At 42.0% G+C, this 15,159-nt stretch overlaps 1 protein-coding gene across 1 annotated transcript in view; it reads left to right on the top strand.

The window, feature by feature from the left end:
* ERGIC2 (ERGIC and golgi 2) overlaps window positions 1-15,159 on the top strand; it is a 42,846-nt gene that overhangs the window by 1,390 nt on the left and 26,297 nt on the right. The window contains exons 2-6 of the mRNA XM_065417490.1: window positions 7,472-7,520; window positions 8,079-8,127; window positions 9,315-9,460; window positions 12,253-12,361; window positions 14,477-14,523. Of these exons, the coding sequence (XP_065273562.1) occupies window positions 9,355-9,460; window positions 12,253-12,361; window positions 14,477-14,523 (262 nt within the window). The 5' untranslated portion in view covers window positions 7,472-7,520; window positions 8,079-8,127; window positions 9,315-9,354. The remainder of the gene's footprint in view (window positions 1-7,471; window positions 7,521-8,078; window positions 8,128-9,314; window positions 9,461-12,252; window positions 12,362-14,476; window positions 14,524-15,159) is intronic.

The raw sequence follows: 15,159 nt of genomic DNA on the forward strand, positions 1-15,159 counted from the left end.
GTGCCTCTATCATTCCCTTTGACATCTTCAGCGTAGTTACAATATTCCAGGCTGTGCACACACACATACATGTGAACGTATATATCTGATACTGGGCTAAACTGCATAATAACATCCTAGTTCTCGGAAATTGTTTTCTCTGTCCTGTGTCCTGTTTCTTTTGTGACTTGCTTAAAATCTGCAGATTTGAGACCTTAGGTGACTTCCCTTCCATGCCCCCCCCCACCAGGGGCTGCACAAATCACCGATTTTATTTATTTATTTATTTTTTAAAGCAAGACTGTTACTTTTTTGTTTAGATGGGTGAATCCTATTTTCAAATTGTGGTGTGGGTTTTGTTAAATACTGTAGTTAACTAAATCTGTGTAGAAAGAAGACAGTAGGGAAGGGTCAGTTCTTTTGCTTCGAGCATAATAAACCTCTGACATGTTTCAGTCTTTGCCAGGTAGACATCATCCTTCGTCTCCCTCCCTTTATCTAACAGGCTGATGAAGGTAATTTGGCAGTTGCTGATAGGCTGCAGTCTCTTAGAGGTGTGTTTGAAAGAGCACAGATTTAAGACTGTTTGAGTCTTACTGATGAACAACAGCCTCCATAAGTACCTCAGTACTCAAATGCATTATGATTAGTGTGCATGCTGAGTTAGCATGATGCAATTAAATATGTTATTACAGTTAAAGTGTTTTATCTTGGATTCAGGAAAATAATCTTACTGCAATATTTTGTTTGCATTAAAATTTTATGGAGATGGCTGTGTTTTAAAAAAACCTGTGGCCTTGCTGGTGATGCATCAAGTAATCTGGCAGATCCAGGTCCCTGGTGATGTAAAGCCAACCACTGTTTCTCTCTGCCTATTGCTTCTTCTAGTCCCCATTGTAGGGAACATTTCAGGGGGCAAAGGGAGTTGGGTCAAGATAATCTATGGCTGCAGAATGGCACCTTATGGCATTGGCTGCTGGACATAAGATCCGTAAGAATGCTGTAACTTGCACCGGGAGCCAGCTGGCTCCAGGATAAGGAGAATGCAAGTCACGTGAAGTCATATTTGCCCCAGTCTTGTGCCTACTGTAGCAGATGTTGCTCTTTTTTTCTGTGATTTCCGTTTTGTGTGTCAATCCAGTTAATCATTGTCCAAATAGCACCAGGGACACCAAAATGTCCAAGATAGACAACCAGAATTCAATGAGAACTTAATTGTGTTCCTCTGCGTGTCCCCCTTTACAAGTCAGCGTTTTCCAGAGCCATGAAAGACTGGAGCTACTTCCCTTTTCCACGCATTTGTTTTCTGTTCCTTGTAATTTTTAGTTCTCTCTCTTTCTTAAATTTAAATACCTTATTTAATACCAAGAGGAATGCAGTTGTCTTTTCAGACTTTACTCACTTTGAGATTCCCTTGTCTGATGAACTTGCTCTGCCCTCTAAAATATTGGAAATGAGAGTAACTCTATATTCATGTTCTATATCGTGGCTTGTCTTTTCCCACATGTTTATCAGGTTTCCTTAGGCCTTGGGTTCAGGGATGCATAGAATTTTTCAGTCTGTCTTTTTTCTGCTCTGTAAGTGTTGGATATTTGGTAGAATGATCTCAAGTTTCAATCCTTTTGAAAGGGAGCTGATGCAGTTCTAGAATTTTTCTCTGAGGCAGTATTGATACTGACTGAAAGGTTAGTACTGATCAAAATATATCCCTGGCAGAGAATGTGTCCATTAGTCATCAAGCAACTCTATGCCTGAAGATTGTGAGATGCTCAGTTCCCCTTGGATAATGTCATAAGAACGGCCATACTGGGCCAGACTAACGGTCCATCTAGCCCAGTATCTGTCTTCTGAGAGTGGCCAGTGCCAGATGCTTCAGAGGCAATGAACAGAACAGGGTAACTTATCGAGTGAGCCATTTCCTGTTGTCAGTCCCAGCTTCTGGCAGTCAGAAGTTTAGGGACACCCAGAGCATGGGGTTGCATCCCTGATCATCTTGGCTAATAGCCATTGATAGACCTATCCTCCATGAAGTTATCTCATTTTTGTTTGAACCCAGTTATACTTTTGGCCTCCACAGCATCCCCTGGCAATGAGTTCCATAGGCTGACTGTGCATTGTGTGAAGAAGTACTTCCTTATGTTTGTTTTAAACTGGCTGCCTATAATTTTTCCTTTTTTGAGATAGGGAGACCAGAACTGCATGCAGTATTCAAGGTGTGGGTGTACCATGGATTTATATAGAGGCATTATGATATTTTCTGTTCATCTATCCCTTTCCTAATGGTTGCTAACAGAATGTTAGCGTTTTTGACTGCTGCTGCACGTTGAGCAGATGTTTTCAGAGAACTATTCACAATGACTTCAAGATCTCTTTCTTGAGTGGTAACAGCTAATTTAGACTCCATCAATTTGTATGTATAGTTGGGATTATGTTTTCCAATGTGAATTACTTTGCATTTATCAACATTGAATTTCATCTGCCATTTTGTTGTATAGTCACCCAGTTTTGTGAGACCCCTTTGTAACTCTTCACAGTCTGATTTGGACTTAAATATCTTGAATAATTCTGTATCGTGTTCAAACTTTGCCACCTCACTGTTTACCCCTTTTTCCAGATCACTTATGAATATGTTGAACAGTACTGATCCCAGTACAGATCCTTGGAGGACCATCGTATTTACCTCTCACCACTGTGAAAACTGATAATTTATTCCTACCCTTTGTTTCCTATCTTTTAACCAGTTACTGATCCATGAGAGGACCTTCCTTTTTATCCCATGACTTCCTACTTTGCTTGCTTTGCTAGTACATCCTTCCTGTCTAGGCTCCTCTGTTCCCAAAAGGTTCTCCCGTTCCTAATAAACCTAAGTCCTTCCTCTGAACATGATCATCTCATCCACACGATGAGATCCTTCAGTTCTGCCTGTCTAACTGGCGCTGTGCATGGCATTGGAACCATTTCAAGAATGCCACTGGACTTTAATCTCCTACCTAGTCACCTAAATTTGGCCTCTAGGTCCTCTTTCCTACCTTTCCCTATGTCATTGGTACTTAAATGTACCACGACCATCAGCTCCTCCCCAGCACTGCACATACATCTGTCTAGATGTCTTGAGAGGTCTGCAACCTTTGCACCCAGCAGGCAATCCACCATGTAGTTCTCCCAGTCATCGCAAACTCAACTATCTATATTTTAATGGTCAAATCCCTGATTACTATTGCCTGTCTCTTCCTAATAACAGGGATCCCCTCCCCTGGAGAGGTATCCTCAGTGTGAGAAGATACCATAACATCATCTGAAGGGATGGTCTCAACTGTGGGATCATTTCCGAGCTTGATGTTCTCCTTCCCCAAGACTTCCATCCTCTTCAATAGCACAGTGGCTGTCAGATTGGGAGTGAGACTGCTCTAATGTGGCCCAGAAGGTCTTGTCTGTGTACCTCTATGTCTCCCTTAGTTCCTCCAGTTCAGCCACACTTGTCTCAAACCCATACTTATCTCAGAGGGCAACGGAGCTGCTTGCACCAAATGCACACACGTCGCCTGCCCACAACTCAGGTGATCATACATGCTGCATTCAGTCCACTCTGCTGCTGCACTTCTGCCTGCATTATTTTTACTCTTGCAGGTTGTTGGGTTTTTTTGTTTTTTTTTGAGGGGGGCATTTATTACTCTAAGTTTATAGTCTAATAAACATTCTATCTAGCTTTCATGCTCCCTCTCTAAACTCCTTGTCAAAACTCCCCTGTTTGCTGCTCCTGTTCGCTATCTCCTCTGGTTGCTTAGGAGCTGGCTGTCAGTGTCTGTGTTCCACAGGTAGGCACTTTGTGCCAGGTACTGTACACTTCTCCCAACATGTCTACACCCTTTGAAATCTATTGACCAATTTGCTTTTTCCTTTCAAAACTGAAATCAGTATGGGTGACTTCTGCAGTGTTTAAGGGCCTGATTCTCCAGGGGCCTTGTATAGCCATTTACATTATGGGCTCAATTCTCTACTAACACTGTAGAGTAATCAGTTGAGTAATACTGGTGTAAATGAGAAGGAAAATCCAGCCCTACCATTCTGATTTGATAGCATCACAGATGCAAATCACTACACAAAAATACAAGGCAGGGGAGAGACTGAAGCCCTGAAAGTGAGAAGGGAATAACCCCGAGATTAAAATGACCAACTGGAAAAATTTACCAGTGCTTTGTTCAGTCTAGTTTTAAATGCATTTGGCTTCCATCCTTTTCCTTTGAAGGCTATTGCTCATTGTTTCAGTTCTTATCCTTAGCAAATTTCTCCTGATATTCAGCCCACATTTTCCTTTTGATTAATGCATCCCACCCTTTTTGATGATATTGTACCAGCAGCCCTAGGCCCTGGTCTTGCGAAGACTTGCACACACACAGGAGTAGTCCCATATGAATTGCAATTATGCATGTGCATAGACCTTTGCAGAACTGAGGCCTTAAAGATAAACTCCAAATCCTCTAAAAAAGGATTAATGTCCTTTATGCTCTTTTATGATGTATAAAGACTGCTTAAATCAGTGGTTCTCAATCCACAGCCTGCAGGCCGCTTGCAGCCCAATCAGCACACAGCTGCGACCCTTGTGACATTCTCATGGCCATACAGTGTGTATATATATTGTAAAAAGCAACAGAGAGTCCTGTGGCACCTTTAAGACTAACAGATGTATTGGAGCATAAGCTTTTGTGGGTAAATGCCCACTTCATCGGATGCATCTTAAAGGTGCCACAGGACTCTCTGTTGCTTTTTACAGATCCAGACTAACACGGCTACCCCTCTGATACTATATATATTGTGTGGATGTGGCCCACATAACACAGAGAGTAGCATATGCGGTCCAGAACGGTAAATAGGTTGAGAACCACTAGCTTAAATTCTTCTGTCAGTTTCCTCCTGCCACTCCTCTTTCCCTCTTGGAAGTATCATATCCTCTCTTCCTTGTGTGGGTCTCTCTGTGCAGCAATTTTTGTTTATGTTGAGGCACTGTAAAACTGTAGAAATATTTGTAGTGCTAGCACAGAGAAATCACAGTAATTCCACTGTGTTCAGTGTTCTCAGTGCTTGTATCCCTGGGGAAGGATTTGCCCGGTAATTTTTATTGGAACCTATAAAATACTCTCCAAATAGTACAGTTCAGGAAAAAGAACAGTGCATCTTTTCATATATATCGTTAATAGTTTTTATTAGGACTGTCGATTAATTGCAGTTAACTCACGTGATTAACTCAAATAATTAATCACAATTAATTGCACTGTTAAACAATAGAATACCAATTGAAATGTATTAAATATTTTTGGATGTTTTTCTACATTTTCAAATATATTGATTTCTATTACAACACAGTGTTCACTTAACATTATTATTTTTTATTACAAATATTTGCACTGTAAAAATGAAAGACAAAAGAAATAGTATTTTTCAATTCACCTCACACAAGTACTGTAGTGCAAGCTCTTTATTGTGGAAGTGTAACTTACAAATGTAGATTTTTGTTTGTTTGTTTGTTACATAACTGCACTCAAAAACAAAGCAATGTAAAACTTTAGAGCCTACAAGTCCTCTCAGTCCTACTTCTTGTTCAGCCAATCGTTAAGACAAACAAGTTTATTTACATTTACAGGAGATAATGCTGCCCGCTTCTTGTTTACAATGTCACCTGAAAGTGAGAACAGGCGTTTGCAAGGTATTTACGTTCCAGATATGCTAAACATTTGGATGCCCCTTCATGCTTCGGCCACCATTTCAGAGGACATGCTGATGATGCTCGTTTTAAAAAAAAGTGTGTTAATTACATTTGTGACTGAACGCCTTTGGGGAGAATTGTATGTCTCCTGTTCTGTTTTACCTGCATTCTGCCATATATTTCATGTTATAGAAGTCTCAGATGATGACTCAGCACATGTTCGTTTTAAGAATGCTTTCATAGCAGATTTGACAAAATGCAAAGAAGGTACCAATGTGAGATTTCTAAAAATAGCTACAGCACTCAACCCAAGGTTTAAGAATCTGAAGTGCCTTCCAAAATCTGATTGGAACGGGGTGTGGAGCATGCTTTCTAGAAGTCTTGAAAGAGCAACTCTCCGATGCAGAAACTACAGGGATTGGTCCTGCTTTGAGCAGGGGGTTGGACTAGGTGGCCTCCTGAGCTCCCTTCCAACCCTGATATTCTATGCTCTATACAGAACCTGAACCACCAAAAAAATGAAAATCAACCTTCTGCTGGTGGCGTCTGACTCAGATAATGAAAATGAACATACATTGGTCTGCTCTGCTTTGGATTGTTTTCAAGCAAAACCCTTCAGCAGCATGGATGCATGTCCTCTGGAGTAGTGGTTGAAGCATGAAGGGACATATGAATCTTTAGCGCATCTGGCACATAAATATCTTGTGACTCCAACTACAACAGTGCCATGCGAACGCCTTTTCTCACTTTCAGGTGACATTGTAAACAAGAAGCGGGCAGCATTATCTCCTGCAAATTGTAATGAAACTTGTTTGTCTGAGCGATAGGCTGAAGTAGGACTGAGTGGAGTTGTAGGCTCTAAAGTTTTACTTTATTTTTTAATGCAGTTTTTTTTGTATATAATTTTACATTTGTAAGTTCAACTTTCATGATAAAGAGATTGCACTACAGTACTTGTATTAGATGAATTGACAAATACTATTTCTTTTGTTTCTTACTGTGAAAATATTTGTCTTCAAAAATATAAAGTGAGCATTGTACACTTTGCATTCTGTGTTGTAATTGAAATAAATATATTTGAAAATGTAGAAAACATCAAAAATATTTAAATAATGGTATTCTATTAAGAGCGCGATTAATTGTACGATTAATTTTTTTAATCGCTTGACAGCCCTACTTTCTATTCTTCTATAGTTGTAATAATGACCAGTTAGCAAGGAATTAATTCACAGTATCTCCCTACCTTTATTTGCACTCACTAGAAAAATGTGTTGTTTATAGTAAAGGAGGTAGTCACAACATGTATTAAGTTGTAATTAGCTAAAATTGAATGGTTTCTTTCCCCTGCCTTACACACACACACACACACACCAGCATTGCCCACTCTAGCCTCTTCTCTCTATCTCTGCTTGCTCCACTCCCACCGCTGTCTCCAACCTGGATTAGCAAATTTCTGGGCATTGCAGAAAGTGGATCCGCATTGTAACTCAGGCAAAAGGCACAGTAAGGGCAGCAGCTTCATTGGGGCTTCACTTGTCTAATGGGCATGTGCATATGACCATTAAGGCAATAGTAGGAGGGTGAGCATGTGCAGAAGCAAAAAGGGCATGTTTGGAGGGTGGGCAGATTCTGCTGTTACACCGGCCCTGTACCTCTCAGCACTAAAGATTTTCATGCACGTGTAACTTTGTAACTTCAAGTTGTTTATGGGCATGGATGCATTGCTGATAAACTAAATAGCTACACAGATAATGACTTGTTTGGGATTCCTTCTTTTTTTTTCTTCTTCAGAATCTTGCTTCACAATACCTAAGACCATCAAGAGAGACAAAGGGTCAAGGTAAGACAACCTGTCTGCTGGTCTTTTTTGGATATTGATGCAAACTATAAACATCTGTGGTGTTTTAAAATATTGTGTGTTAGATTCTCTGATATGTAATATGTTCTTCTCCAGCACTCCCCTCCCTCCCCCCATCCACTGTCCCCTTCCAGCACCACTCCCACCCTACTTCATTCCCCTTTACACCTGACTTTCACTAACAATCCCCTTGTCTTCCACCCATCTTCACTCTCCTGACCTGCTTCAGCCTCTCCTCCTTCCCCTCTCCTCTTCCCACTTACTTGTTGGCATCCTCATCTCTCTGGCCTGCAAACCCTCTCGCACCACTGACCTGCTCCAGCATCTCTCCAGTCTCCACTGACCTGCTTCAGCAACCCTTCCTCCACTCTCAACCTGCATAAATTATGCTATAGGCATTTCAGGAAAACTCAGAACTAGGGACAGAGTCAGGGCAGCATCTTTATTGTCCCAATGGGCATATGCACATAATTTGCATGAGACTTTTGGGGCAGTCTCAGGAGTCTGGACATATATTTGGATTCTGTTCTTTCTTTTTAGTACCTCACTCCACCTTATCTAAGAACAGCAAGACAGTCATCAGGACAAGGTAAGACAACTTGTGTGCTACGGGTTTGTGAGAGTTAATTCAAAAGTGTAGGCATATTTGGAAGTTGATTCATTGTGACCTGTGTTAGAATTTGGTGTGCAGTTTTCAGGCACATGTCATGGGCAGTGAAAACAAATGGCTTTACTTCTGTGAGCACAAAAAGATGTGCCGGTATGAGTATCCAGAATATACAAGTTTAAAAAAAAAAGGGGGGCTTATTTTGACTTCCTTCAAGGAAATTTTGTCAATGAATAATTTTTAGTTGCACATTGATCTTTGAATGAATTATACTGCTTTTTCACTAGTAGTGATCAAGTTATTGACAGGATGATTCTTTCTTTAGCATACAGTACAAATCTGCCTTAGCTGAACATGGGAGGCTATGAGCAGTGTGGAATCCCTCTGAGTCCTACGCAGCATGTTAGACATTCTCCATTAGTTAAGGCACTGACTTTGATTCACTGTCAGAAGTTTGCCCCCTCCCACTTCCCACCCCCTGACTGCCCCCCTCAGAATCCCCGGCCCATCCAACCTCCCCGCTCCTTGTCCCATGACCGCCCCTCCTGGGACCCCCCACCCCCTGACTGCCCCCCTCAGAACCCTCGGCACATCCAACCTCCCCGCTCCGTCTCCTGACTGCCTGACCCCTATCCACACCCCCACCCCCTGACAGGCCCCCTGGGACTCCCTCACCTATCCAACTGCTCCCTGTCCCCTGACTGCCCCCTGGGACTCCCTGCCCCATATCCAACCCCCTGCTCCCCGCCCCGTTACCATGCCGCTCAGAGCACCAGGACTGGCAGCCATGCTGCCCAGCCGGAGCCAGCCACTCCACCACGCAGTCTAGAGCACTGGGGCAGGCCGGTGGCTCTCGCAGCCGCGCTGCCCAGCAGGAGCTTGCAGCCCCGCCGCCCAGAGCGCTGGCGGCATGGTGAGCTGAGGCTGCGGGGGAGGGGGGACAGCAGGGGAGGGGCTGGAGGCTAGCCTCCCTGGCTGGGAGCTCAAGGGCCGGGCAGGACGGTCCCACAGGCCGGATGTGGCCCACGGGCCGTAGTTTGCCCACCTCTGATCTAAGCTGACCCCCTGCATAACATGGACCATGGAATTTATTCCTATAATTGGTCAGTTTTAGGGCTGAAGCTGAATTGTTGGTATCTCTTAATTGGAACAATTTATTCTCAATATAGAGTGAATATATGAAGGAGGAAGTGGGGGAATCTGCTGAAGATGAGGCGACTGAATCGGAAGAAGACCCTGAATTTGGTGAAAGAGTTGGATGCCTTTCCAAAGGTTCCTGAGAGCTATGTAGAGACTTCAACAAGTGGTGGAACAGGTAAGCCTTACTGAGACCCTGGTGATGCCTGGCCTGATTAATGTGGTGAGTCTCTTTAGCGCATTTTGGTAGTAAATGTTTCAATTGGGGGAAGACATGGGTATCAGTTTACAAATGTGGATTTGAAAGATATATACTGTGCCGTAGCTAATCCCTTTCAGATGATGGCTCAATTTGTTTCTCCTGTTGTTGGACAAAATGCATGAACCTGTCAAATGGGAAATTCTGTCCAGTAGTTGTAAGGGTATATGTGCACCTATGATATACATTAACAAAATGAGCTTTCGAGGGAGTTATGAATTTACCTTCCCCCCCACAAACATACTGTGCATACTTTCTAAATGGAATACAATTGAAGTATACTGCAGCTACACTAAAATAAGACCGTCTATTGTGTCCCTCCTTCCAAAGCCCTCACTTGTGGAGTCCCACAAGGGTTGGTCTTTTCCCTATCCTGTTCAACATCTATACGAAGCCATGAGGTGAGATTGTGAAACAGCATGGACTGAAATACCAGCGATACACAACTGATATCCAACTCTATATCACTTTTAACATCAGATGCAAAAAGAATCATCTTCCTAACTATCCTCTCTGGAAGACTGAGGTGATGTTAGCACGGTGAGGGAAGCACTCAATAATTCTGTAATATCCCCTCCACTGAAGGTATTTGTGCAGACTACAGCCTCAGTGTTCACCTGGGCTTCTCTCAAATAGCTAAAGCTGCAAGAAACACCAGTTCTATCTAAAGGTGTCAGACCAAGCCAAAGTCATGGTTCTAACTGGCGATGCACAGCACGTGCCTCCGGATGAACCTCAGACATCTTTACTGTATTTCTGTGTGCATGCACAATAGCATGACTTTATGCACAATTTCACAGTCACAATGAGGAGATGTGCATAACTTTGGAGATATGCAATGCTCATCTTGGATTAGAAATTGACCATTAATCCAGTTTTTGGTGCTTTCTAATGTGTTCTTTTGCTCACTCAAACACAGATAAAGTGGGCTGACTTTTGTGCATCTGTAATTGTTACAAAAAGAAGAAGCTGGCAGCCTTGTACTGGATTGTTATGCACAAGTGACTTACGCAGGGTACCTCTTCTTATTGAATGAGTGGTGCCTCTTATTCCTGTTATTTGTTTTTCTTGGCTGAGACTAGAAGCAAACATCTGTGATATGAAAGCCCAGGTTCTATAAGCCTGATTGGTACCAAGGCATTTTGTGCCCCCTAGGCATTTCTTGGCCCAGTCTTAACCATTTTAAATTAGAGAGAGGTAAATGGGGTCTGCCACAGTTCAGGGCAACTGCCCCTATATTCCCCCTCCATAGTCCCTCAAGGGCATCCACGCTAGGCTCCCAGCTCTTCAACTGACACTTCTCTTTAGCAGACAGCTGCATCTGTCTCCCTGCAGACTGTAGTTTTTCCAGGCTGCATAGTTCCCTGCCTATTCTGTGGTATTCCCAGCAAGCCAGACTGCCTAAACAGGCCAGCATCTGCACTTTGTTGTCTCTCCAGAGGCTATATGAACAGCGTAAATGCCAGCAGTTGTATGTTACCACCCAGCTCTTTTTAAGCAAGCTCATTTATTCTTAAGGGGAAAGCATTACAGAGAAAATATATTATAAATATTAAAGCACCTACACACCTTCTAAAAAGCTTATTAGAGATCACCCAACTCTGACCTCAGGCTCTGGTAGGTGTCATCCTTTCCACAAGGATTGGGGCCCTGCCTGGGGCAGAAGGTCCTGTCCATTTGCTGGCCCAGAAAGGAGGTCCAGAGTCACTTTAAACTCAGGCTATTTATCCAAAAGTCTCTTCTTTGTCTGTTGGTCTGTGGAGAATCCAGTTTTAACTGGTATATCTGAGCTTCCCAGGAGCTGGTGCCTCGCTGTGGCGGTTGCAACCTTGCTAATTTGCCTTAATCACCACCCACTGCTTGTAGTTCCTGGAGGAGTTGTGCATGGAGTAGAACACAATCATACATAAACCATTCATTTAAAACAATGGACCTAAAGCTACTTAAACTTAATTCAATAAGGTCTCCCAAGGATATACAGGAAATGATCATATATGTTACAGGGTAATGCTGCAAACATCAGGGTTTACTTTTTATTTAGGCTATTTTAACTAAAGGAAATTTTCTATGTGAATACTGAAAATCCCAACAGGTTCTGTGTTTAGCACTCTGTGCTGTCATTGTGATAGAGCTGGATTTGATTTTCAGGCCCTGTGAATGGTGATGGATGTATTGTACACACAGTATGATAAGCCTTTGAGCAGAGGGCGGAGCACCTGGATACCATGATGATGGGGCACTTCTATAAATAAGTAGCTGGGAAGCTCATCTTGCTCTGTGGTTATCTTTGTATTTGAGAAAGGATCAGCAATGATGGACTTAAGTCCACCCAGCGCCCCTTATTAATGGAAAGTTATCATCATGTGGCCTCCTTGAAGTGGAGGGAGAAAATTTTTATGGACTCTATGAAATGTTCTCTGAGGACACAGCTCATCATACCCAAAAGATATTTTTGGATTGGGACTTTCAGTATCTTTGTTCTTCCTATGTAAATGCAAAAATCGTACAGTTGATGATGTGTTTCTAAGAGAATTTTTGCACTTATGGCTTATTTGTGATAAATATAGTTAAGACCTCAACTCAATAAATTCATTTATCTGCACAAAAATGCCTTCCATAAGTATTAAATTCTTTGTATTGTCTCTTTCTTGTAAACACCAGCAATAAATAACATTTCCTCACTGGCTGATCCTTTTTCTTTTTGATTTCAGTTTCTTTAATAGCATTTACAGCTATGGCTTTATTAACCATAATGGAGTTTATGGTGTATCAAGACACGTGGATGAAATATGAATATGAAGTAGACAAGGATTTTACTAGGTAACTTTTATTCCTTAGAATTTCGTTTAAATTTAAGTTGTCTGCATTTCATCAGCTGTTCTGAAAAAGAATGGATTTAAAATGTTCTTGCTACTCCTAAGCAATTACAGTTTGAAATTAAAATGGAAACAGATGATTTATTTTTTGTTTTGTTGTTTAATATGCTGGGGCCAGGTTCAGTAAGAAAAAGAAACACAACTGCCTTCCATGAAGAGGGAAGAGACTTGCTTACAATCCAGCAACATTTTGGATGTAATCTCAGCCAGATCTAACCCTTAAACCGGAGGTGCTGTTCTGGCACGCTTTCAGCATTTTTATCAGTATGTTGCTTGTTTTGCTTCTGAGTGCAGCTCATAGTATTGAAGATTAATTTTAAAGCAATTAGCTGTCGGTGACCGGGCTATCTGAAGGTTGCCTGTCATGTTACTACATATCATGACAACTGAGGTTGGCTAGAGATACTCTTGCTGTCAGTTCCATGTGCTTGCCTGATTTTTCTGAGGTGCTATGTGCTCACAACTCCACTTGAAGTCAGTGGGAGCTGAAGGTGGTCAGTGCCTTTTGAAGATTAGGCTTTGTGTATTTAAAGCCTGTAACCCAATTCACAGATGCAACGTACATTTTTGAAAATTGGCTTAAAGTGGTGATTGTGTTATGTCAAAAGTTCAGAGACCTATTTTACTCAGAAAAAAAATGTCTATAATAGATTTAAGTGAGATGCATGCAAAACTCAGGTTTTGCCCCTCAAAGAAAAATCCATTTGAACAGACTGACATCCTCCTATTGCACACAGTTACATAGCCTTTGGCTCCTTCGACAAAGTGTCTCTTAAGTTTGGCTGAAAAGCTATGTTGAGTGAATGTAGCAAACCTTCCCTTTTTAAACTGTGCAACCTGCATCTTGAGCATATATTGGTGAGGAGGTTTCTTTGCAAAGTCACTGAGCCTGCCTGTGCCTCTGTTTTCCATCAGTAAAATGGGATTAATAGCACGTACTCACCTCACAAGGATGTTCTTAGGATAAACACATTAAATATTGTGAGGTGCTCAGATATTACAGAGATAGCGGTCCTATAAGTATCTCAGATAGGTAGAAGGAATAGTCCTGATTCATATGACTTTTTGCTGCTTGAAAAGTCCTGCTTTTAAAAGTGGCTGTACTTTGGTGTTTGAAAAGTCCTAGTTACAAAAACAGAAGTCTGTATCAAAGGCAATAGCATTTTCTGGCAGCTGGATCCCAATTTGGGTCAGACAGAGCAGCTGTTGAATTGTGATCATGGAGGATTCTCACTGAAATGAAATAAAAACCTGCTCCTGCAGACATAGTCGCCGACTTCCTCTTTTCCCAAGGGGTGCTTGACCCCTACCTCGTCTTTTCCTGCTCCCACCTGCCTCTTCCCGCCCCTCCTCCTGCCTCCACCTGCCCCCACTCCTCCTCCACCCCCACCTGCACCTCCTGCATGCCGCTGAACAGCTGATCCGTGGCGCGTGGAGGAGTTGATTGGCGGAGGTGCCAGTGGGTGCTGAGCACCCACTATTTTTTTCCCCCTGGCTGCTCCGGGGCTCGAGCACCCACAGAGTTGGTGCCTATGCCTGGAGATGATAAAACCAGAAGTAGATGTTCAAATCCTTGCATAGGGTTTTAGCTTTGTGACCCCCCCATGTGCCTCCCATTTCACTAAATTCATTGGGAGCTGTGTGCTACTACAGTTTCATGAAAATATACTTCAAAATATTACTGACAATGGAGACTCTGCTTTTCTGCAACCATTGGGCCTTTATAAGAGGTAGCTAAACTCCTGAACCAGTCATATTTCATTCAGTTTTTAAAGTTAATTGCAATATTTAATTCTGCTATAAAACTAGTTCTCCCCTTGCCACTTGTCTTATATTAAAGGCTTAAATGGTGAATAGACACTGGGTGACTTTCTAAACTAGTCACTAAACCTCTCTGCCTAAGCTTCCCCCAATCTTAAATGGGAGTAGTATTTAGCTGTACTGGTATTCATTTTGCCTTTGGAGTGCATTTCTGTACGTATTCTCACATAGTTATTTTGTCTTGGCATCTGTACTACATTTAATTAATATTGCAAATTTTTGTTTTTTTGTCTTCCAGTAAATTAAGAATCAATATAGATATTACTGTTGCCATGAAGTGTCAATGTAAGTATTCCATCAGCATGATAGTGTTGGTGGTTGTGGTTTTTAAAAAAATTGGTACACCTCTACCCCGATATAATGCGACCCGATATAACACGAATTCGGATATAACGCGGTAAAGCAGCGCTCTGGGGGGGCGGGACTGTGCACTCCAGCGGATCAAAGCAAGTTCGATATAACATGGTTTCACCTATAACGCAGTAAGATTTTTTGGCTCCCGAGGACAGCGTTCTATCGGGGTAGAGGTGTATTGCTCTCAGATTAAAAATAACATGCTTATGTTAACTTGTTCAGACATCTTGGATGTTGGTTTTGGCTGTCCAGGAAGAGAGTATGATTGTTCCAGATTTTTTTGAGCAATAATATGTAGCTTATTCTTGAGTCACAGGATTGGGCATAGTTAACAGAGAGAGAGAGGAGCAATTTATCAAAGTAGTAAGTCAGGCAGATCATAAACTTGCTCTGCTGTTTGGTGGCATTTACAACAAAACTAAGACAGGAAAGAGGGTCAGTTTCCTACTGAGGTTGGCCACGTTCAGTCAGTGCCTTCATAATTGTTAAACGCAGGTTTGCAGCTTTTTTTAACAAGCAGTGGGTAATTAAACTACATTTGTCTACACTGTTTTTTGGTTATCCTTG

Source organism: Emys orbicularis, chromosome 1, assembly GCF_028017835.1.
Source record: "Emys orbicularis isolate rEmyOrb1 chromosome 1, rEmyOrb1.hap1, whole genome shotgun sequence".
NCBI lineage: Eukaryota > Metazoa > Chordata > Testudines > Emydidae > Emys > Emys orbicularis.